A 25797-nucleotide genomic window follows, 5' to 3' on the forward strand; every position below is an offset into this window, starting at 1 on the left:
ATGTCTCTTTGCCTTCACTCTCTGACTGTTATTTGGGGATGACAGTCAGATGTTAATAGAAGTAGGCTGGAATGAATTAATTTGCAAAACTGGGAATGAGATCCAAATATCTGCAGTCTCCAGGTTCAGAATCTGATTTGGTCTAGCAAGACACTGCCAAGTGTAGATTTAGCTCACAGTGCTCAACTATTCTCACACCCCCTCAAGTGGGGATGCTGCATTTGTTTCATGACCATTCCCATAGTATTTTGACTCAGGTGAAATGACAGTCAGTTCTTTTTCACAAAAGTGTCTGTGGAAGTAGTAGAAACAGAATAATGTCAGGATCAGACTCTTTCTTAGGTGTGAAAATTTGGCAATGGAACCAGAAGTGACTATTTGCATAGACTCTGGGTGACAGAAAAAGAATAGAGAACAGTAAAAAACCAAAACCAAATATTTATGCAGTGAGAAACACTCAGCTGCTACTTACAATCATTTGCGCATCATTAGAGACTTCTCATCAGACTCTCCATTCTCAGCACAGTGCTCAGGCCATTAAGATGGTCTGCTCCAATGAGCTCTGGGAATAGCTGCATAAACAACCTATGGTAATACACTTTATTTAGCCCACCCAAAATGTCAAGGATAGATGGATCAGATCTCCAAAATGTTACAACGTAGCATGTGCTTTGGTCCAGGATTATTGCTTTGGGCTCCTCCACATTATGAAAACTGACTCAATTAAAAAGTCTGGAAGGTCCAATACAAGGATGAATCCTGAGGCTTCTCACAAAGACCCAATCCCTGTCACATGTGAGACAGACATATGTCCTTGAAAGATGGGAGTCGTGCTGTTCATGCATGCTCTGAGGTTGCTTCTCCGAAGGGGAATAGACATGCGTTAAGTCACACTTCATAAATTTCATTTCCGCTCCAGTCCCTGGAAAAGCCTGAAAAGAAATAGCCCAGAGTGTTAACATGGGAGTCATCAGCCATTCAGCTAAGCATGGCTTGCTGTGCCTTTTCACTAGGAGAAGTTAGACTGCACTCTCTTGAAAAAGGAGCTTGGCTTTCAAAGGACAAGAGAGTCAATTTGTTTCCTACTAAGTGGTCTTGCCAAAACCAGCATACACCACACAGTGGGGATAAAGCAGATGTGGCAAAGACAGAGTTGAGCTCAACCCTATGGTAGTTGTGTTCCCTAATAATATCTTGCAAATGTAATGCTCTGCCTTTCCTCCCACAGCACCTCTTGTTGATTCGAGCACGGGTCATAGCAGTTCGGCGATGCTGATGTTGTTGTCTGTGGTGTTTGTAGGCTTGGCTGTTTTTTTAATCTACAAATTCAAGAGGTAAGTTGATAAACTTTGGGGGATGGGAGGAGGAGAAACTGGGTGGTTTACAGGAAATGTAGGCAGAGCAGTGCCTGGATTGCAGGTATAGAGTGAGTTATGCTGGCCTAAGGCTTTGGACCAGTATAATTCCCTGTATCTCATATAAAGAGAAAAGACCATCTACTGCCCTTCCACCACAAACTCAGTTCTCTGAAAGCTCACCAAGAGTTCAGAAATCAAGCTGTGACATGCCTCAGCAGATGTTTGAACTACAGATCAGAAATGGGAACCCTGCATGTTCACTGAGTACTGAGCTACACAATACAGACTTAGTCAAAAAATCACATGATGGATGTCATCCTACAGTCTACATCCACCTGGCCAACTGCCTTAGTGCAGCAGTATCTCATTTGTACCTTGCAAAGTGAATAGTTTAGTCTTGCAGAGGAACAGGTGTGATTATGTTAAAGGTGGGAGACTCAAAGCCAGAAATTTTGTGTTAAGCATCAAAATGCCTTTGGGAATCTGTGCTGAGATTTTCTTTGCCAGATGTTAATATAAACCTTTTGCTAGCAGGCAGCAGGCAGGACCTGTGCTGGCCCATGGCAGTTGCTGCTGCAAGCTGTGAAACAAAATATGGGATAAAGTGGCCTATTTGCTGAAGGGCTGTCTTATGGGAATATATTTTAGGCAGATGGAACTGCTTAGGAGGAACTTTGCATTCAGTACAGTACTTACTGTGTCAAATGGTCTATGTGCCCAGATCCTGTCCAGTGGTAAAATATTGTATTAGAAGCATAAACTAAGTCTGACTTAAAAAAAAAAAAAAAAAAAAAAAAATTTCTGGACATGAGTAGTTACTCCAAACTGCGAAGATAGAGCTTTCCTGTCCAGATTCCAGCTACATGTTTCTCTCTTGAGCTTTTCTGCAGCCCACAATAAGACTAGCACTCCTTAATGATGTTGGTGGGATACAAACAATATTAAAAATGGGATTATAACAGGCATGTATCCTAGTGTCCAGGTTTAAAGCTCCCCTCCTTTCTAACCTCTTGCATTAACCATTGTCAAAATCAGTGGGTGGCACTGCTTCTAGTGCTTGATCCTGTGCACATCAAGATCTGTTACCAAGCTTCCACTGACTTCAGTGGTTCAGAACAATTTCCAGAGCACCCATGTGTGTGAACCTGCTCAGGTCCAGATTTTCAGGTCTTCAGTGTGACTTTCTCGTTGCAGTCTGAAGTCCTTTCTCTGCTTCTGTGAGGCAGAATACAGCTTCCCAGGTGGATGGGGAATGGGACATGGGACTTGTTTAAGGCATTGATTTAATAATGTGCTGGGGAAGCAGCTGATGATTTCTCTGACTCCCAGATGTAGGATGAGGAAGGCAAAGAAGTCTCTCTGGGAGATGTGTCAAGACGTAGGTACAACTCTTTGTAGGACGTGCTTTCCTTTGTGTCTTGGTGAGATGTTTTCTTAGATTTAGCCTAATGTCTTTGGCTCCGTGGTCAGCAATCCATTTCTAGGAAGAAGGATCTGTATATTCAGGCTGCCAGAGAGCAATGAGGAGCTCGGTAATCCACTCTGCTTTGGCAGTCTCCAGGTCATGTTATGCTACTACAGGTTATAAAACTGACTCCTGTACTACTTAAGCATCCTGAGCATTGGGCATAGCAGCCATCAGCCTTGTGCTGTGCTTCAGGGCTGGGAAGACCCTGCCTTGTTAAAATCTGTCTGAAAATTTAATGTATTACAAATTGGGAGTGAGGGCAAAGGTGGTTAAAACATTGGTTTTGCTTAGCCCAAAGCTCATCGACTTGGTGTCCCTTCTTATCTGCTCTGTCCCAAAGAGCACAAAACCAGGTCAAACTGACAAAGTTTAGGTTTAAGTCAGATACCGACAATGTCCTCAGCTTGATTTTTCAGAATAGAAAGCAACTTTTCAGCTCTGTCTAAAACCTCTGGCTCAATGGATCAGAAGTGAGAGCATGCAACAATTCTTACTGGAAAAAGGAGGTGATAACAAAAGCTTTGCTCTAGCTCTCAGTGATGCAGAGGTCCATTACCCATATGTTCTTTTCTGATTAATGGTGATCCCAGCCTGAATACAGAACTGCTGCTTACAGGAAAACGTTGTGGGGAGAGCATGGGTCTGCATGAATTTTTAATTCTACAACTTCATAGAATCGGTGCTTTGCTGGTTTGCACACAGACTCCTTATTATGAGTCTATCAAGTTATAGACTCAGTAGGCATGTTAAACACTGCTGCCAGAGAGATGCTTGTTGAGGAGGTCTGGGTGGAAAAGGAAGGAAGGGGGAAAAGTAGGGAAATAATTTGTAAAAAGATTGTTTCTTTGCTGGAAGACTGAGCATATAGAACGTTAATACTGTGTGTATGGGTGGCGAGTATTAGTGGGGCAATGGGGCAGTCAGCGTGTATGTGACCTGGGACAGGAGTGCAGGAGTGTGTGAGTGTGCGTGTGTGCTCAGAGATATGTGGTGGGATGTTGTAGCCAGCTGTGACTGTGCTGAAAGGCACAGCAGGATGAGTTATGTGTGAGTGGATTCACATATGTACAGCCATCTCAGTTTCTTTTTTCCCTAACTCTCTGAAGTACCTGGAAGCTCTCTGCCTCACAAGTCTAAAGAGCTTTTCTCACCTTTCCTCTCAAAGCTCAGAAGACTATCACTTCTCTACCATTGCATTGTTTGGAAGCAAAACTAAGTCTTCCAATATCTCCAGCTTGTTCTCATGTCCACATCTCTGTACACCTCCAGATGTATTCTGGGCACTTAAATCCTATGGGAATGCATTTGCCCTCTCTCACCCGATGTGTGCATTCCCTGTGTGGTGCTTATGTCTTCTAGTGATCTGTAAGGCATGTCTGAAGGTTAGAAAGGGAGAGAACACGCTTGTTAACTGCTGCTAAACATCCCAAATATGTCCTGACTTGCTGCTGGTTAAGAACAAAATGCCAAATCACACCAATAGCACAAGTTGTTTGAGGCCAGAACTTCATTGGACTAAAATCAGCCTAAATCTATTGAATTCATGAGAGTTGAGGCAATTTTCACTGCTTTTAATTTCTGACATATCCAGCAGCAGACAGGTTAGCATAAAGAGATGACATTTTATATAGCCTCTTTTGAACACATCTTTCCCTCTCCTGTGTGCTTTAAAGAACTGAAAAGATAATCTGAAATTTCCTTTTTTTTTTTTTTTTTTCCTTAGCAGTGTGGACTGTATGGCACAGAGTCCTTTTAAGGACATTGGGAAAAGCAGTCACCTTCCAACAGCCAACTACACACAGATAATCCTAACAACCCCCATGATGCTTAACACATTACTTTTCAGTTCTCTCATTTTAAACTTGCGTTCCACCAGGGATTACTATCTAACTATCTGTCTAGGCCTATCTACCTGACTTCCAAGGATATTGTTCTAGCAGTCCAAGTTAACTTCTCTTGGAAGAAGGAAGAAGAAATAATCTCTTCACTTTCTTCGCTTCCTGAGCAGCAAGGGAAAATAAGTCCCTGCAAACTTGCATGATCCATAGCATGGCAAACTGTTTTTGCAATGAAATGGTAACATATAGATTTTGGATGGGAGTTATGAGGCCCAAGTCCTTTCTGTACTCTGAGGCAGGACCAATTCTTTATATCTCTTTCTGATGTGCCAATTCCTACCGAGTCAGTGTGGGCCTGTCAATAGCAACAAGCCTAGCAAATTTTTTCTTAGTTGATAGTAGTACTCAAATTGATTTTTTAGTTTTGGTTTCCAATGCACCACTGATAATGTAATAAATAGTTGGCAACTGCAGCTGATTGTACTTAGGTGATTGCTGCTCTCTGAGCTGGGTGCAGTGTCCACTGTGTGCATGACTTCTTATTTAAAAGGGCAGGACCAGAACATTTACGTTTACAGCTGGAGGAGACTTTGAGCACAGGATAGGTAGGCGGTGACCTGAGGTTTGGCATAGCTTTAGGCTGTTGTTGGAATTAGTGGATGCTAATGGCACTTTCAGAGCTGAACATCACTGTGGTGCTTTCACCATTCTGAGAGCTGATACTTTGCATCAGTGCCAGTGCTGCATTTCTGGGATTGGTCTCAGTTTAGGTGGTCTGATTAATCAATGACATGCCAAGGATCCCTGTGTTACAAAACATAACCTCTCATTTTCCTTTGCTGCACAGGAAAATCCCTTGGATTAACATCTATGCCCAAGTTCAGCATGACAAGGAGCAGGAAATGATTGGCTCTGTCAGCCAAAGTGAAAATGCCCCCAAAATCACTCTGAGTGAGTTCACAGACCCTGAGGAACTGATGGACAAAGAGCTGGACACGCGAGTGATGGGTGAGAGACAGCCCTCAGCTGGGGCTTGTTTCACAGTCTGGGTGAGAATGTTGGTCATTGGGGTATTAGGAGAGGCAGCAACTGTGATCCCAGGTACAAGCAGAGCCTGATGCAGTGAGGTGGGGAACAAATCTCTCTGCAAGATGGTAACAGGGAGTTTTTCTTACAGTTTTTCAGCTTTTCTCACAGTGTTACATGACCAAGGTAGGAACCTGGAAACAACAATAGGTATACAGGAGTTAGTAATGGCTGTGGCTCAGACCTATGCCTGCTCATGACCCTGGCTCTCCTGTGGAGGGGTCCCAAATTCCCTGGACCCTCAGAAGTATTATCTGAGCCAAGCTTAAACCATTGGTGTGCTATCATTAGAAGTGAGTATGTCCCCAGTAGCTTAATGAGTTTATTGCTGGTCAGCTGAGCTGTAGTAACAGGTTTTCTGCATGCTCCATGCTTATTGCAAATACAGAAAAAGATGTGTTACTTTTAAGTACCTTTTCTGTCTTTGCACTTACAAAAGCACATCCTAAGAAGGAGTGAGAAGCAATATAGACCAAACTGTTGAAGCCACTGTGCTGACCCTCTTCTCCATTTTCTCCTCCGCAGGAAGCATCTCAACAATTGCCAACAGTGAAAGCACAAAGGAAATCCCCAACTGCACTAGTGTTTAATACTGAGAATACACTTGGTCTACAACATTTCTGACTTTTTATTTGTAATTATTATTGTTATTATTATTATTATGAAAAAAAGGAAAGAGTTATATGTCATTATTATCATTTGGGAGGGGATGGGGTGGGCTTTTTCTGTTTACCAGGGCTGCATTCATAAATAGCAGGTGTTCTTCATATTTAGGGAATACTCATCAGATTAGAGAGAAAAAACAAAGAATGAGTCAAGTGTGCAATCGGATTTGAATGCCAGCCTCCTGTTAAATACAGAATGGGAATTAAATATTCAAATCCAACAGGTAGGTATAGTACCTTAGGCAACACGTTGTAGGTAAATTGTCCCTTTTCAGCCCTTTTCAAAATAAGTCATGAATCTGCTACTTCATCCTGCCAGAAGGCTCAGACTGGGTTGTTGGACCAGGCTCTGCAACATACCATCAGCCCTTGCTTTTCAATGACATGCATGTCTCAGCCTTTTGCAGGATCTTGCCTCTTTTAATTACTTTTAATTTCAGTCACCCTCTGGCACTGTTGACTGCTGAGAAAAAAAAAAAAATCAGAGCAAACACACCCATCAGTGTTCCTTGGACTGTAGATCGGCTGGAGGGGACAGCACCACAAGCAGTGAAGGAGCATGCCTGAGTTTATGAATGCAGCCCAAACCCCGTGCATGTGAATAGCGAGGATGCCGAAGGCCTACTGTAGATAATTACAATGTACATAGCTTTTTATTTCTTGGGAAATAATTTAATGTTTAGTAAAAGAAGATACGTTTAAAACAAAACCTGAACCACATACACACATGCACGCACACACATGCGCGTGCGCGCACTCACACACGTGCGCGTGCTCGTACACGCCAGCCAACCAGGGACCGTGGTGAGCACTTGAATCACGCTTTGGTTCCGAGTGTGTTCCAGTTGTCTGTCATATTTCAATCTGACACTGCTGTCTGTAAACAGCACGGTTTATTTCTCTGTGTATAACTGCAAGCCTTTTTTTTTTTTTTTTAAATATATAGTATCATTTCCTATGATGGAGCAGACTGAAAGTCTGTCATGAATGTTTTAATGATGTTCATCATCTATTCACCTCTGTCACTGTTGTCCACGTCTGAGAAGTATCTTAGTAACATCCATTAGGGAGGACGAGGAAAACAAATGTGAAATTATCACCATCTCAGTGTGGGCAAATATCAGTGTGCTTGCAGTACCCACTACAACCTCAGCTCAACAGTGGGCCAGGTTGCAGTAGCTTTATTCCCAGTAAGAAGTCATGCTTTTGGCAGTTAAACTGGTGAAGCAAAGTGCTGTTCAGGATGTGTAAGAGTAGTAAATTTTGGCTGAACATGATGCATGTGATTAGGGACTGCTCTTTGAAGAAGGGGATGCAGGGTCAGACCCTGCATCACTGAGCTAGGAAAGGTCAGTCTTATGGGTGCTGCAGAATGGCTGCTTCCAATTTTTGATGGAAATGCCATCAGAGTAATTTCTGCATGACGGGTTGGTGCGTTCTGATTAGAGCAGGGAGGTTAATGAAGAAAAGGTAGTGAAAAAGCTCTTCAGGAATCTTCTAGCATGCTGAGTTGAGGATAGCCCTTGGGAGTGGTGGAATTTTGGAGCGGGAGGTTGACTTAGTGGTAAGTTACTTTTATGCATTTTTTTTTTTTTTTTGAGTTGATGATGTTAAAAACAGACCTTATTCTGCTGAGTATTGAGTTATAAGACCAAGCAGGAGTGGAAGGAAGATTGGAGGCACTTTGGGAAGATATTCTAGTGCTTGCATGGTAACAGGAGGCAGAAATGAGGCCAGGTGACAATGTTTGTTACCATTTTTTAGGATCTGAATACAGGACTCCACATCACCTTTAATATATCTGGACTGAAATGAGGAGATGGCTAGAATTCAGGTGTTAGTTGCTACCTCTCTGCATTGCAACATGCCAGTTGGCTACAAACCAGCCTCAGCTACATGTGTTCACTCTGTTAATGGGCTGGAATGTCTTTCAAAGGTTATAATCCTGATGGGTCTGCAGGTGGAGAGAAAAGTGGTTAAACACAGTTTTGCAGAAAAACACAGGGGGTATTTCAAGATTAAAACTGTAAAATCAGAACATAGGGAAATACTGTTTTGTGTGAAGTACTAAAGCTAAATATTCTCAGCTCTTCTCCTCCATTTCAGTCAGGCTTGTGGGCCATTTCTGTTGATTTAAAAATAATTATTTTCTGTTTCCTCACTTTTCTGCTCTAGTTCTTAATATAAACTGGAGAGTGATGGCTGTGTTACTCTGTTTAACCTTGAGTTTCCATCCATCACGTGCATAAACTGTTGCATTACTGTCTCTGTTCTGCTGAAACACCAAAGTAGTTTACAGTAATGGCCCAGTCTGGTGATAACACTGTGAGCACAAGGCCATAGCTTCCCATTTAGGTATAGATGGGAGGCACATACATAAACAATGGTTCTGTGGTCCTTGAGCTAAATTGTGGGCTGATCTCAGTCTTTGCTGATCATTAAGATTTGAGGGACTGCTTTAGTGAGCTGTGCAAAGGACTGAATGTGAGATAGTCATTATTTTCCATATTAACTTTTTCTTTTATAAAACAGGAAATGAAGTGAAAATGTTCATTGTTTGCCATTTTCTGGGTTTTTCATGGGATTGATCTCATGTTGATTTAAAGAGAAAGGCAGGGGATTTAAAAAGAAAGGCAGGGGGTTACGGTTTTCACAATTTCTTTTCACAATTTTTCACAATTTTTCCCTTTACACTCCTAAAGATGGCTGTTAAATATAACAGATGGTAGTAAGCTGCTGAAAAAGTGGAAACATTTTCACTTCTCAAAAAGAAATTTCATCTCAATGAAGGCTGAGAAGTTTCTGAATGATACAGTTAGTTTTTGGAGAAACATCTGTCCAGAAAGCCATTTTCAATCCAAAATTGGCCTAAAGACTCCACAAAGCAAACAAAAAAAATCCATGGAGCCAAAATTAAATGTCAAAAAAACCTGCCTGATTCTTGAGTTTGCTCAGACTTCATGTTCTATGAGACTTAGTGGGTATCACAACCTCTCAAGGTAGCTTGTCACACTGCTGTGTGGACCAGGGTGTGTTCTGTGCACATCTGGAAAGAGCTCCCTAGGATGTACATGGGACCACATTTACCAGATCATACCTGCAGCATTAAGGCACAACCATGGCTGATGGCAGCTGAAAAAAAGCTTGTGTTCATGCCTGAAAGATGCTCCTTTAGGATACTAGAAGGGTATCTGCTGCATCCCATGGGATACCCAGGGCTGTATCTATCCATGGGACCTTGTAAGCTTTGGATTGGGTAACCAGCACAGTCCATCTTTCTTTGAAGGTACCAAGCTGTGGCATTAGCACAGACTTGGGGTATTGGCCACTTGTATTTGTATATGTAATGCTGGGAAATAACAACTTGGGGATCTCATTAGGGTTTTTTTCCCCTGCAAGTTTTACCCCTGAGGAAAATATAATGGAAATCCTTGAAGCTGTAATTATTATTTACCTGAGTAAGGAGGAAAGAGCCAATGTCATGAGTAGAATGTAAATAGCTCCCACACTGTAGTTATGTATAAAGAGGAAGAGAAAGAGAGAGAGAGAAAGAAGGTCAGTGCCCTCTATCACTGCCAGCCTTTCCCCCATGATGGTTTCTACTGTATTAGCTGTAATTTAGGAATAATGCATGAGACCTGGAGACTAGATGCAGCTTTTGGCTCTGTATGGCTGTCAATCTGATGTAAACACCCAATATATCCCCTACTTAGATTAACCTGTGCATGAGAACCCCAACACTAAGCCCAGAAGGATCGAAAATGAGGCTAGAGTGACTGGGAACTGCAGAGTTTTTCAGTTACTGTTGCCGTCAATGTGCAGGAGACTGTGCCTTTTCATCTGGACTAAGGTTTGGTTTCAGACACATGCAGAGATGTCCTGTTCTCCTCCCTTTCCCTTCAGTCAGTTCCCACATACATTCCAGGTCTGACAAACCAAACCAGAATCTTCACATTCCTTCTGATGATGTCGGACAGTGCATTAAACTCAAACCACCACCATGGTTTTAAAGGATTAAATGAGGCAGACAATTGCAATACCTGTATTAAACACAGTAATACAAATGCATGAGTCATATATATACATATATATATATACTGTTCTTGGTTTTATTGTTCCATTTGAATATTTCTACTGTAAAAAAGGCAGTGGTTTTGAAATTGTTGAAAATAAATGTATTTTTGTACATCAGAGGTACCCCTGGCTGCTCTTTCAGTCCTGTTCTTCTCAAATTTTCTTTTGGCGAAGTCTGCTCTGTCTTCACTGAATTTCCTTTGCCGTATCTAGCCCTCCAACACTATCTGTTATTCAGGGTCATGCAAAGCACATGGAGGGTGAGCAGAGAAATGTTGTAAGGCAAGATTTTCAAGATAAAATATGAAACAGCTATCTCTCCTTCCTTCTTACTGCTCCCCTCCAAAAATAATTACCAACTTTCCACAGGCTGATTCTTCTTGGAGCCTGGGAGGTGAATACAAGGGGAGAACTATCTGCTTATACAGACAAGGCCCTGTGAATCCCATGCTCTCATCTAACACACTTTAGTCTGGAAGTGGCTGTAAGGTGCCCATGCCAAAAAAAAGAAAAAAAAAAAAAACAAAAAAACAAGCACATTCTTCACTCCTTGGCACAAGAGACATTTAAAAAGGAAAAGAGAGCATGGAAATGTGTCTCTGAATATGCATCAGCCATCTCCCTCCATGAGCATGCATACACATCTTCCATTCCCTGACCCTGCTCCTTTCCTTTGGCTCTGGAGGTCCATAAACTGCAGATTTCTGGAGTGTGGCAGAGTTACCTGGGAAACACCTCTCCACAGCTGTCTCCTTCTTATGCTCCTTCCCAGGTGTCCGCTACTGGTCACTGGTGGAGGTGAGACTAATGGGCCAAATCTTTTCTCTAACCTAATCAGCTAATCTCTTATGTACATATTACTTAAGAATGCAGCTGGTATGTGTTTTTTTCTCCCTTTTATAATCAATGATCAGTTGTTTCTGTTTTTCCTTTATGTCAGTAAACTGAAAAGGTCAGGCAACCAAGGACTAGGTTGGCAATCTCTGAGAGTGATGTATGAGACACCTCTAGCATCACAGAAAATCACTCAGCTTTTGAAATCTTTGAGTCTGGCCCTCTTTACAGCAATACCAGTGTAATGTTTCTGTTCATGGAATCCTGAAATACAGGTAATGAACAGACAAGCACAAATGATGAAATTACTGTGGTTTAACAAGCTACCACTGAGACCCAGTAATAGACTATGTGCAGAAATCCAGCTAAGTGAAGTCAAATGCAGGCACTTAAACATCAAGGAAGAAATTCTTTACTGTGAAGGTGGTGAGACACTGGACCGGGTTGCCCAGAGAAGCTGTGACTGCCCCCTCCCTGGAAGTGTTCAAGGCCAGGTTGGACGGGCCTTTGAGCAACCTGGTCTAGTGGAAGGTGTCCCTGCCTGTGGCAGGGGGGTTGGAAGTAGATGATCTTTAAGGTCCCTTTCAATCAAACCATTCTATGATTCTATGATACTCTGGAAACATGAACAATAGCTCAATCTTAGCCTGAATCCAGCTGTTTTTCTGTGACAGATGGATTTATTATTCCCTTTATTAAAGGCAGTGTAAACATTGTTTACTACATTATGATATTCTTATGGTTGTGCCAAATACACCTCTATCAGGGGATATGGTGCTGCTCAGGAAAAGTGCATCATAAGTACTCCTAGAGTCAGCTCATCACTGCCTTGTTTCACTCCTTGCCATGGTGCTCAACAGCACCCATAGGCCGCCATGTCGGATGTGGGACACCTGTAGTATAGGAGAGAGAAGTACTGTCGAGGTAATTTTCCTCAGATTGGTGTGTTGATAACTGAAAAGTCTGGTTTAGTTTGTGCTCACCGACAAACAATGCTCTTGTGTTCCTTGTGCAGGGAGAGCATTTCATTACTTGTATAATGGGAACACCTAGAGGGCCTGGCTGAGAACACATCCCCCTTGTGCCTGCCACTGAGTAAACCATGTTGCGGATGTCTGTGATGGAGTGCACAAGGCAATGAGGTTGGCTGGGACTGGCTGCATCCTTACCCACATGCTGCAGCGTAGGACAGAGATGGAGGACCAGCCAAGGCTCTGTCTTCCCACTCTTTGGGGCATTGGGCTGGATTCTCCTGCTGTAAAGCAGAATCTGAGAGGCACCTGAAGGACCTTTTGTACTGTTCTGGAAGATGAGTACCCTTCTAAAATCATCAGCCTGAAGAGGCTTTTACTCACTGCTCCTGCTTGCTAGGAGCGTGCCCTGCCTTGCCAAGGTAGGAGAGGAGCCTCTTTCCCTTGGTTCAGTCCAGGCCTTGGTGCAACCAGAAATACAAGTTCTCATGCCCCAGAGAATTAGCCCAAGACCCTTGTGCTTTAGGTACCTCTCTGCAAATGCTGCTGCCCAACTTCTAGTCCTTGTTCTGGGGACAAATGAGATATTTCCCATCCAGAGCTCATAGCACCACACACTTCAACAGGGTAAGGCAGTGCTTAGCTGGATTTGCCTTCTGTCCAGGTCTTTCTTTTCCCTTGGCCCTCTCCCTAGTGAAGTGCTCTGATTATTAAGCACTATCAAAGCACTAGTGCATTACTGACATATTATTGTAATATATCACTTGAGTGCTGGTCTGCTGTCATATATCCGTGTGCTACATCAGAGGACTGACAGGTGACAGGAACTCCAGACCCAGAGACATATCACTGTTCTAAACATTATGGGCTACTTTTTTTCTCTAAGACAGCAAGCAAAGTCAAAGAAAGCAGTGTTGGACTGCTGCCACGAAGCTTTCAAAGCCTTTAAATATATTTATCTATACATTTTTACCTTGACCCTGAAACATTAATTAAACAAGTCTGCTGATGTTTCTATATGAGCCCATAGAGATGAGTTTATTTTGGGTCATGGAGGAGGGAATGATTGCTCACTGTGAACTGCTTTATGACACTAGCATGTGTGAGTGTCTGTGTGTGAGCAGAAGAGAAAGATTTCTCCTTGCAAAACAAAAAAAGGTTTGTTCCTGAGTTTCAGAGTATTTATTATTAGTAGGTCTCTTGACTATATTTTTAATGCAGCTGTGCAGGTAGACACAGGACAGAAGGTAACTGTGGTGTTTGTTATTGGGATTTTACCATGATCAATACAAAAGGATTTGCTTTGCCATTTATGCTAGTTCTACCTGTGCAGGCCCACCAACATCAATGAATTTAGTCTTGATTTACACCAGTCTCAGCTCTCACATTAAGAGGAATTACATGCCTACTTCAAGGACAGAATAAATCCTTTTTAATACCTTGTTGTGAATGTCAAACAGTTTTCAGGCTAAAATTTAAGGGAGATTGTAATGCTACTAGTAATAAAAAAAACCACATACAGGGACATAGTGGGGAGAAAGGAGGAGGATGTTTATTAAATGAAACAGAAATGTTATGATGATGCGTGCTTTTAAAAATCCTGTGTTGGTTACATGAACCTGGAAGGCAAAAAGGGAAACAAAACTGGAAACCAAATGTGAAACAGAGCAAGGAAGAACAGAGGTGGACCGGACGGGCTGAGAGCGTGTGGCTGACCAGCATGCACCATGAGAGGGACATGAATGTTTAATCATTTAATAGTTTTAGCATGGGAAATTCCTAAAGTCTTAAGCTAGATCAACCGAATCAACAGGAGATGTAGCATATCCAGTACATATAAGATGGGATGATCTCTGCTCCTATGTCCTGAAGCTCAGCCTTAAAATTCAAGTTTTAAGCAGCTGATTCCCTACTGAAGGTCTACTGTTAAGCACTGAGGTTCCTTCTAGAGCAGTGGTAGGTGAGTGACACTTCAGGCAGGATTTGTAGGCCATTTTCAGAGCTCAACTCAGGGTTGCATGTAATTATATTCAAAGGGTTGGATGGATGCTGTGCAAAAGAAGTGACTCCTGATGAGGGATGTAGAGAAAATGGGCCTGAAGAGGTCAGTGGATAAAGGGCAGGAAGATGGGATCATGAAATGTCACGCAATATTTGTCAGTTCATGGGACTCACTCCTCTTTCCTTGATATTGATTGGACTGTATGCTGGGTGAAGGAATGAGTTAAAATAATTTCCTGGAATGGGAAACAAGGATAAGTTTTTACAGGAAGCTATTTAAATGGGCCATCAAGAACTGACTAAGGCAATTGGCTGGTCTAAGATGTAGCTACCTGTCCTTGTCTTTTCAAAATGAACATCCCCTGAAGAGACCCTCAGAGAAACCAGGGAAATTAGAATGGTTTAAAGGAGGAGAAGAGGTGGTGGAAATGAAAGTGAGACAATCCGACAACCAAGATAAGGCAAAAAGTCAACCTGGGCAGCACCTCTTCTTGCCAGACCTGGAAACATTTGACTGCACTTATGGTGTCCCAACACGCACACACCTCATCATTTCAGAGTGGTTTTGGGTCTCCCGAGAGTCCACAAGGATGGAGAAGGACTGAGTTCCATAACATGCACTTGGATGCTTGGGGACAGACAATGCTGCCAGTAGAAAGAGAAAAGTTTCTGTTGCCTCAAGAGGTCCACTCCACAGTATGCATGAGCTAAAATGTCTAAAGCTTATGGTAGGCAAGTTTGGGAATCTAAATCCATTTGCAGCTCTGGACCTCACTGCCTAATAATATCGTCTACACTTGGAATTTTGTTAGGAATACCTGTGAGACTGTGGTTTTAATCTTTTTTTTAACCTTGAAATGTTCCTGTCAGTTCTATTTTACAGGCTGCTAGAGATCTGAACCCTCTTATAAGATGCTGAGGGACTTTCCTCTTGTTTTTGTATAAAAATTCCCTTCCTTTTATAGGTTACACAGCAAAGTCTCAACATAAGTTTCACCCCCCTCCACCCATTGCACTTTGGGACTATGAACAATTTACAGAGGAACAGTATTTACAGTATGAACAATCTGTCCATTTCTAAAAGGAGAAGCCACAGAAAGGACAAACACATGCACTTCTGTGGCTTTGGTGCAGGAGAGCCTGGAGGTGGTTTTTGGCATCAGTAGGCACATTCACTGTAGACCTGTCATTAACTCCTACGGGCCTTGGGGCACACACCTACTCCATGTGAACACTCACACAAGTCCCACAGCCTCTACACCTTGTCAGCACAGGAGGAAGTTTTAAGAACTGCTGCAAATCATTTATTCATTCAAGATATTTTCATCTGTCTCCAAACATTAACTGATTCTGAGTAGTGAGAGGGAATTGATCTAATTTATTCATTTATCTATTCCATTGATGAATTTTGGACAAAATTATTTTGAGAACAAGGTGTGAAGACAATGCAAGGTCTAAGCAAATTAGGACAGACTACGCTAGGCTGAGAACCAAGTACCTGTAAGTCAGGTGAAAGTTTCCGGGCTTGGGAACTCTTGAGTCAGCCCAAAGCTGTTCCTCAAGTGCCTTTTATACAGTCTGTGGGGATGGAGGGCAAGATGGGTCTGAAGAAAAGTCACTTAAAAGTCACTTAAAAAAAGAAAAGTCACTTAAATTGCTATTTGGACTTACTTAAATCACTAACCTAAGGTCATGCGTTAGCTTCTGGTTTGGACTAAGGTGGATCTCTGCATGCAGTTAAGCTCCATCATGTTTGAATCTGAATCTCTGGTTGTAACTGCTGCACACCAACAATCTGAAAACTGGAGTGAACCTCCCCTAAAGACCACCTGGCTTTCATTAGGACCTCTGACTGTGAGGAAGCCTAAAAGGGACACTTGGGTCAGTTGACTGGAAGGTGTTGAAGGTGGAAGTGGGTGGAAAAGACTTCAAAAGGAGGCTGGGGGTTCACTCTGAGCCCAGAATGGTGCTAGGATTTTGTTTTGTTTTGCTGGGTTTTTTGTGGTAAAAACCTGCCTCTAATTTTTAAATCAGAATTAATAGCTAGTCAGGAACATTGGCTTCAAAAGTTATTAGTATATTTCAACAGATGTTCAACCAGTCAGATTATTTAATTAGCTTCATGCTCCTTAACCTCATAAATCTGTGAAAGCTGTGACAAGGAAAAAGAAAAGAAATTAATGATAATAAATCAATACCCTAGACCTTCTTAATACAGTCTGAAGTTTGGATCAAAGCACCATTGAAATGTTTGGGTAGCAAACTGAATGTCTCTGTCTGGGATATAAATCTCACTTGAGCAGAGTTTTGGAGGAAAATTCCCAAGATTCTCAGCACAACATCCTTGGGAAGTGGGGAGAGCTTTTGTTTCTAGGGAGCTGGTTCAGCACTGGGGAGACCTACATACAGTCTCTGCCACTGATTTAAAATGTGACTTTCAGAAACTGCCTGTTCCTTTTCCTACCCTACTTAAACAGTGCGAATGTCTGAAGAAGAGGCCAACCCGAACTACAGACGTGCAGCTCCATGCACAGAAAGTCTGCATCATGTCTACATCTATGGTGATGTAGAGGTGGTTACTTTGGGAACTTCAGGGACAGAAGTGAGTGTAATAAACAGTAGCATAAGAGCAAGGAGACAGACATATTATGACATTTTTTTCTTCTTTCTGCATTACTGGGTCCATGGGCTTTCAAATACTTACATAGAAAACAACTGATTTTCTGAAAACAAAACAAAAAATAGAGCACCCTCTTTCCACAAAAGCATTACTGCCTTTTTGCCTTTCCTTTGACTTATGGTTCTGTTACAGACCTGTTTATTTCTCTTCTGATGCTCCAGAACCTTTCATTAAAAAGAAGACAATTAATAAATTAGTCTCTGTCAATAATTCACTTCTGCCTGACACAATTCAGTTTTCCACCTGGACACTTCTTTTCTTCCCCAGCATGGGAAAATACAACTTATCCTCAACATCCAACCTACACCAGCCCAGCTCATACAGGTCCTAGGACACTCTCATACAGAGAAAATTAAATAGGTTTATACACACACACACACACACACATATATAAATATATGAGGATTTTTCTCAAAATTACTCCAGAGAAGAGGGTGATCATTTAAGACACTATTTGGAAGAAAGCCTTCTTTTTTCTCTCTGCTTCCTATTGACAAGGATGCCTTAGGAGACTGGCTTCCTGATTTCTGTACCTCCGTTACTCCCTTAACTTGGCTAATAGCAGTATCACTCCTTCTCCCACCTTTACGTTATACAAAAAGACTTTTTTTTATTTTTCTGAGGTGGGTGGATGAATAGATGGCCTTAGGGACCTGCTAGCACATCTGTGGAGTAGCAATGCAGATGGAAAGCTAGTGACAATTTGCTTCACCATAGTTCATCTGAAGTAGTTGGTGTTATTGCAGACAATCTTAGTACTCAATGGGTATGAATCTGACCTTGAAAAGAAATCCCCCCTGTTAGATATCAAGCAACTCAGTATGCAAATCTTTCTATTGTATATCAAGAACTAACCATTGCCAGGATCCTGGGCCAGCCATCACCAGCAACTGGACTGGTATCTCTGCATTTACTGCACTCATATGTTACATGATTACAGGAGACACGAGTCAGTGAATCAAAGCATACAGTGATCCACGTCATCCTCAGCATGCCTGGAAGAACAGGGCTTTATTCCTATGTGTGGTATCTTAAAATGTATTGCCCTCATCTTCATTTCAGAAAAATACTTTGTTGACAGACTTTTGCCCCTCCAGCGACCGACTTCAAACAACAGATTGTTTATAGAGGAAATCCTCCATTTGGTAAGGGCTTTTTTGTACTCTCATTGGCTCCAGCAAGCCATTTTTTTGGTCTTAATTTTTCCATCTAGCAATTATATATAATGTGTCTCATAATATGCCTGCCCTCTATAAACCAGATAAATCAGAGCAGACAGAAACCTGGGCATGGCAGGAATGGATTTACAACAGAAACTTCTGAAGGTCATTTTTGAATTTGCTCTGAGCTCTGTGCAGTGGGATTTAGGTCAAGCACGGACAATATGGCTGTCCCCCTGAGATCTACAATTAAATGTTTTTTCCCTGCGTGGACCTGGTAGCACTTGCTACACAGCGTGCACCGGTCGTTGCTCTGGACTTTGTTACACCGACTGCAGAAAATGGGTCTGCTGCTCCTGCTGTTAGTGCCATGGTAGGAACTAACATTACCTATTGAGGTTGTCTATTTTTTTATAAAATACTTTCCAATGGCTGTGTTATGGTTTGGGGTTTTTTTGGTTAACTGCTTCCTTTCATCTCCAGAACCACCACCTGTATCTCTGCCTTCCTTACCTTTCAAACGGAATCATATCCCTTCTCAGAAATTCCCACCTATGCAGCCAATTTAGTGGGGAGGTGAAATTCACCCTTGTTATTTCACAAGTACAGAAGAGGAGAAATCTGGGTGTAGAGTATGGCCATTTTTTGCATGTTTGCATGAATGTCACAAAATTTAAGTTAAAAAAAGGTCCAGGTAATGTGACCTCCCTCCTATTAAGGGTTAAAAATCATCACCTGCTATGTCTACCTGCAGTTCAGTGACACCCTTCTGCTGAAACCATCTTGCTCAAGCCAGGCTTTGATGTGTCCTGTGAAGAAATGGGAAGGACTCTCAGCTAATACTCCATTTATCTTGTTTCCCCCTCCCATCCTGTAGGAAAGCAAACAAATTACGTTTACATTTGTTGCTTTTGTTGCCTCTCTTTGGAAACTATGCTACTATTATATATGTTTTTCTCATCATTTTTTAGCAGGGACAGAATTAAGAATGAAATTACAAGGGAGGAAAATGTTTGTAACAGCTACATCTTTTATTTCATGAGAAGTACTTCCCAGGTAAAAGGAGACATTCTTCTTGAACAAATTCCACATTTTCTGCAGAGCACAAACAGGTAGGCTGAGGTTTTGCATGGTAACCCATCATTAGTACTATTATTACTGCCACTAACCAAACAATCTTCTGTTTTCTAGCAGTTAGAAAGAAACCATAAAAATATCTTTAAGTGCAATCAGGAAGGCTTCTTTTAGAAGCTCTTCTTTTAGAACTCCAATGCCCTTTAAAAATATAGGGTTTTTTCCTTCCCCTTTCATTTCTTTAAGTTTTGGGTTTTGTTTTTTTTTTTTTTTTTTTTTTTTAAATGAAGAATACGACAGGGATTAAAATGAAAAAGGATCTGGAACCATTTTGACTGAGAGGAAAGAAATATTTGTACATTATTCATCGTACTCTCGGTTATTCATCAAAAGTTTCATTCTTCAACTAAAGTCTTTTCCTTATCTTAAAGCCACTGACATGAATATATATCACCAAGTTAAAAAGATTGAATTACACTTCTCCCGCTGCTGCTGAGATTCATGGAAGCTCAAAGCCCAGCCTAGTCCCTAGGTGTACCGAGCCAGTGCATTTTATGATTTTCGGAGAACAACGCTAACACGGTTTGTCTCTTCATTGTGATACAGAGATGATTGAAAATGTGCTGCTGTATCGCTTGATAAAAGACCGTTGCCAAAAAGGAGAGCAGCTTTGTCATTTGAGAACATTACCCATGGGGCTTAAGAGACCTACTTGACAGCAAAATCTCTAGCAGATTTTTTTTTAAAGCAGTATGTTCTCCATTGCCAAGCAACTTGAACACGAGAAAAGAAGGAGCTGAGATGTGATCCATAAAATCTTCCCTGAGTATTGTGTTGCCCCATGAGTACCGGGGGAACAAGTGACATTGCTCTGGTTCCTAGTGCTTATTCAGAGGGCGAGTCACTGTTGGTTCATGCCACTCTGCTACACTGGTTTGTGGCTTCTCAAGGTGTTGGCTGTTCTTCAGGTGCCCACCTTTAAAATGAGCACAGGCATAGCGGCATGCTGCGGCGCTCAGTACAGTGTGACTGCATCCTGCCTGATTTAATTTTGCAAGTGCCAGGGAGATCTTTGCTGCCACGGTAACACTTGGAGTGCAAAGAAAGGTAGTTCAAAGTGAGTTTGGTGTGTCTAATGTGCACAGGCAAGACATGTCTTTGCAGGATGCACTGTGTGCTGGCTTGAGGCAGAGATGTCTGGAGGCTCTACTCCCCAATCCTCTACGTCATGGAAAAATACATAGAGCTGTTTTTAGGTCCTGCACAGGGATTCAGGTCAGTTGTATGAGGACAGCAGCCCTATGGCAGACAGGCTGAGTTGGCCAGTGTGCAGGATATGGCACAGACTTGCTCTGGGCAGTCTCAGCTGTCAGCCCTGCCTCCTTACTACCCACAGCAAGGGAGAAAGGACTGTCCCTGGCACTGTTGCACCAGGACATAAACTTTGCGGCGTCAACCCCAGACTCACTGAGAAAGGAATGTAAGACAGGCTTGTGGGTGTCCTGAATTTCCTAGTGGGTCTTCATGACATGGATCTTGGCTGATTTTACATTTGACACACAAGGGCTTAATTTTTTCCTGATCTTTTTTAAGATGCATTAAAAGACCCAGTTCACACCAAGAGGCCTCAACTGTATGACAGACAGGAGACAAGTCCTGAGCCTCTCTCTCATACCTGTGTTGCAGGTGCCGACATGGGTGCAAGGGGTGAGGCAGGTGTTAGTGTCTCTGCAGACATCCCAGGACCAAAGGGGCACCTCAAGGCTGGCAAAAAGATGCTGTGACCTTCAGCAAGATGGAGCTCAGTGAAGAAAAATCCCCTTATTCCTCACAGTGTATGAAGTATGAATTCGGATTAATGACACAGATTCTAACTTTTAAACAGAGATAACTTTTCCACCAGTTTTGGCATGCATTTATGGATCCAGGGCTACCAAATAGTATTTAGTATCAAATAACAGCAGTAACAGCAGCAATGCAATAATATTGTCTAACCATATCAAATGCTACTGTACAACTATTTGTTTTGATAGCATTTCAGACCTAGGGCTATCATTAGGCATTTCACTGCAGAACTGGTACATTTTACACAAAAACACAGAGCCCTCCTCAGCCAACTTCTCCTGTAGTGACCCACAAGTGCATTTTTCTACCTGTGCAGGTTGTTGGGCACCCACCAATCCTTGTTTTGCTTCATAACAAGGACGGTGTTAGATGATCTGCACTGAGTCGTACATCATTCTGCAACAACACGCCTTTGATGGGAAAATGGACCACTGTAATTTGAACAGGGCTGAGCTCTGACTTGCCAAGGGCATGTGGTGATAACTTGAACTGAGGGGAGCCTGGGAGAGGAGAACTGTAATTAAAATCCTCACTGAAGTTCAGGAAAGCTGGATAAAATAATGATAAACTGGCCCAGGAAAAGAAATAGTGACACGATTGTTGTCATTTTAGATTAAGTGAATACAATTTAGTGTGGTGATGGTGAGAAATATATTTTTAGAAGACATAAAGGGCCTTTATATATATATCTTTCTTGTCCTTGGCAATTTAGCAAATGCTGGTTTTGTATTTGCCTCCCCCAAACCATAATATTTGCAAATTTTGCCCCCTCTTGCTGCTGTTAAGTCCAGAAAAGAAGGACGGATTTTAAACTCAGCCCACATAGCCCTTGACTTACCTATTGCAAGAAACAGACTGTGAGAGGCCCAACGGGAAATCACATTTTCTGTGATTTGAATACCCTTCTTTCTCCCAAAATTATGAAGTGGTGCTGGGCAAAAGGTTGCTGAGGAAGCATGGTTTGCTCTTGAGCTGGTTGAGCAGCAGGGCTGAACCAGACAGATGACCAATTAGTGAAGGCAAATAGCACAGGAGCAAACTCTTTTGAGCCAGGCTGCTGCTGCAAATAAAATGAAGGGGTTTTCGGCCTGTGCCCAAAAATAAATGAGGCTGAAGTTAATCCAGCTGTCCTATCTATGCCCTCAGTATCAATATCCATATACACTATGGCTATGCTAGTGAAGTTTTTTTTAACAGCAGGACAAAGGCTATGAGGAATTTAGACAGGTGTCTGCTTTGTTTTGAGCTCTTAAACCTTTTAATTACTGAGACCTGTGCAAAAGTATAAAGACTTTTTAAAATACGCATAAGAAAATGCTGAAAAATCTCACTTGTGCCATTTCTGTTACCAGAAAATGTGCTGGTGGTAGCAGGTCCCTGAGGTATTAAAGAAGGTCACAGTTTATCAGCTACTGAAGGTGCAAAACTGGGAGGGTGGTGTAAATCAACGCACTGCTCTGACACCAGTCACTCACACTGACTTTCAGAGAACTGCGCTGATTTATGCCAGCCCTGGCTCTGACCCCTTGCAGTGCTGGATTGACATGTACTAGGCCAAAACTGGGAACGATCTCTTCAGCACCTGCCCTTATTTTACAACTTAACTTTTTTCTCTGTTTCCCCCTTCTGAACTCTGGAGCTCTCTCTTTCCACACGAGCTGAGCTTTCTTGAAAATGATTGTTTAATGGGAACATCTGGTGTGTGAATGGAAGACTTATTCCTTCTTTTCCCTTCAGTAAATGCTCATTGCATACTTTAAAAGTTGATCTTTTTTTTCCCTTCCCCAAGCAGAGAAAAAAATATGGATCACTGCTTGACAGAACAGACTGTGCTCTTTAGTTACTTAATGTGTGAGGGTGTAACCTGCAAGCCATGACTTAAGAGCTTTCCCCATAATTAAAAGTTTTCTGCTGTAAAATCTTGGTTTCTGATTAAAATGTAACAGTCCTTCCTATTGTTCAATTAGTGCTAATTAGATAGTACCTGTGCACAATACTCCTTGCAATTCAATAACCACAATCTGGGATATTTCTTTTTTGTGAGGAAAATAATCTTACAAAAAAAGTCACAAAAAATCCTGAGTTCACTTGTGTGCTGTTTAGAACTGTAGAAAATTAAAAAATGGAGAGATGAGAAGGCAGTAATAAAAATAATATTTGGATTCATATTCTCCCCTCCCCTTCCCTTCCCTCTTCCTGTTTGCAGCAGAGGTGCTACAGAAAGATGACCTCTTCATGGGTTTTATAATAACTGTCTTGGTTAGTTGGTGGTGAATTCATAGGCTCCATAAAGTTGTATTCATGCACTCTGATGTCTTTTTGGTTAAGCCAACTTTAGCTGAACTCCCTGCTAGCTGAAAATGATTTAGAATGATCCAATGGGATATGCATAGGCCATATAGAAAGAGTGGATGTGCAAAGTTTTAGTGCAAGGTACTGCATATAAACACAGCTGCTCTGATGCCAGTCAATCATGATGACTCCCAGCAGACCTATGCTGATTTATGCCAGGCCTGGCCCTGACATGGACAGATGGCAGACACCCACATTGTTGGCATCAGAAAAGTGGAGGGCCACCTTCTCAGTGTACTCAGGAATGTCTTAAAGGGGGATCTGGTATCCCTGATTTGTTTAGAACAGGCTCATATATTCTACAGATGACAGCAGTTTCACAAACCACACTGCAAGGAAAATAGATGCAGCAGTGGGCAACATCCATCTGTGCCTTGAGTTGCAGGATTCTGCTGTGGATCAGCCTGGTACAGCAGTGGCACTGGCTGTAAAACTGAAGTGATGGGCATTGATTTACCTAAACGCGCTGAAGCTTCCAAAGAAGGTAAAACAGAATTATATTGCTACCCCTAGGATCAAAGCACTAGATAGTTTGCCTGAGAGGGTGGGGCAAACTTACAGTGTGATGTGGCAGCTTGACCTGAGAATCACAAACCAGAAGCCATTCACCATTCTTTTGGCATCATTTAGTGTCAACCAGACAGAAAGTGATGCCAATGTTTAGAAAATGCCATCCAGACCTCTCTGTGTCAGGCAGAATTACTCTCTCCTGCTAGTTTTGGTCAAAACTAGCAAGTAAAATGATTTAAAATGGCATGACTCATCAGCCGTGCCTCATGTAACTGCCCAGGCAAATGTCTGGGAAGCACCAGCTGAATCCAAGAGCTCTGCAGTTGTTCTAGTTCATTCCCAGTTAAGCCAAGCAAGGTGTATGCACCATTTGAAATTGCCTGCACAAGCTTATTGCATGACAAGCAGAAAAGAAAACTCCAAATCAGAAACCAGAGCCTTATTTCCAATGATTGATATGCCAGGGCACATGCAGTGCTTGTGAGGAACCCCTGTCCTCCACTGGCCCTGTGTGCTGGAGCAAGAAGCATCTTGTCTATCTATTCTTGCTCTACTTTTTACCAGCTCTGCATTGCCAAAAAAATCATATTTTGAATAAAGATGAGAATTTGTTACTTTTAAAATCTACTTGCGGTTCCCTGCAGGGGACCTCCGGGTGCCCTGTAAAAGACCTCTTGGTCTTTTGGCCTCCAGTTGTCTGAGATATTCAGACAATCTATGTCACATCAGATGGGACTTTCAAATGAATCCATGTAGCACCAGGGGTAGCCTTCATAGGACTGATTAAAATATATCGACCTGGTAAATGAGAATTTAGCTATCTTGAAAAACAAACAACCTCCTCTCTAATTTTGAGTCAATGTGTCCCACTCTCTTTATTCCTGCCTGCCCATTTCCTCTTTTGCTCTGACGAGACTCTGTTCTTTGTTAAGGTAGCTTTGTTACACTCCTCCTCCCCTCTACTGCTTCTCTTAGAAAAGCAAACATTCAACTGTTCATCAGAAGCCTGCTGTTTTCCTAGACATTTTACTATCAGCCTTGTGACACTGGCAATTTGGATCATTTTGCTCTAAGCATCTTTTATTGTGTAATTATAATATCGAGACTGTGTCAGGTGTGTTATACAAATGACACTTTGAATGCCTCTTTGGGGTTTTTGTTTGTGTGTGGTATTGTTTTGGTTAGCTTTTACTGAGCTTCAGTCTCAGAAATAATAGACCGCTCATTTATTCTCTAGGTTTAACAACAACCATGGTAACTATCAGAAACTGCAGTTATACAATGTTGCATGCCTTCCTTCACTATTTGACCTTCTTCTTTTGAATTTGTCATGGAAATGGGCTTGATGAGTTAGATGCAGATAAAAGGGGGGCGGAGGGCACAAAAGCCAGGGCCACCAATGCCTGTCACGGCCAGAAACTTATCTTTCATTTTGATTTATTGACACCTGCATTTGAAGTAATAGGACTTAATGACAAGAGAGTGGCTGAGATGCTGAAGGTTTCTCCTAGAAACAGAAGAGATTGGAAGGGATGTTATGAACAGAAACACTGGAATTAGTGCTCCCCCAAACTATCCAAACCAGGATTATTGTTCTAAATTATGTTCAGTCAAGAACTTGGAGCAAAGAGAAATGGTCTTGTTTTAGCAGAAGTTTCTCTGACAAAAAGGAAAAAATGGCCTGTAGGATGGACAGTATCCCTCTTGGTCTCGCACTTTCCACATCCCTCTGGGCAGATCTTTATTTAACGTTGCAGAGACGAACATTTAGCTGGGGAAAAAAATCAAACCCAAAAAACCGTACCCAAACCCTTCACAACTCAGTGATTTATTTCTCCAAATCGCTTGTGTACTCTTATCTGTGGAGCAACTCTCTACATA

The 25797-nt window shown here is 42.0% G+C and overlaps 1 protein-coding gene across 1 annotated transcript in view; it reads left to right on the forward strand.

Moving 5' to 3' along the window:
• SORCS3 (sortilin related VPS10 domain containing receptor 3) overlaps positions 1 to 6340 on the forward strand; it is a 216492-nt gene extending 210152 nt beyond the window's left edge. Inside the window, exons 26-28 of the mRNA XM_074875690.1 lie at positions 1229 to 1334; positions 5512 to 5672; positions 6276 to 6340. Of these exons, the coding sequence (XP_074731791.1) occupies positions 1229 to 1334; positions 5512 to 5672; positions 6276 to 6340 (332 nt within the window). The remainder of the gene's footprint in view (positions 1 to 1228; positions 1335 to 5511; positions 5673 to 6275) is intronic.
• Positions 6341 to 25797: the final 19457 nt, after the last annotated feature.

Source organism: Strix uralensis, chromosome 7, assembly GCF_047716275.1.
Source record: "Strix uralensis isolate ZFMK-TIS-50842 chromosome 7, bStrUra1, whole genome shotgun sequence".
NCBI lineage: Eukaryota > Metazoa > Chordata > Aves > Strigiformes > Strigidae > Strix > Strix uralensis.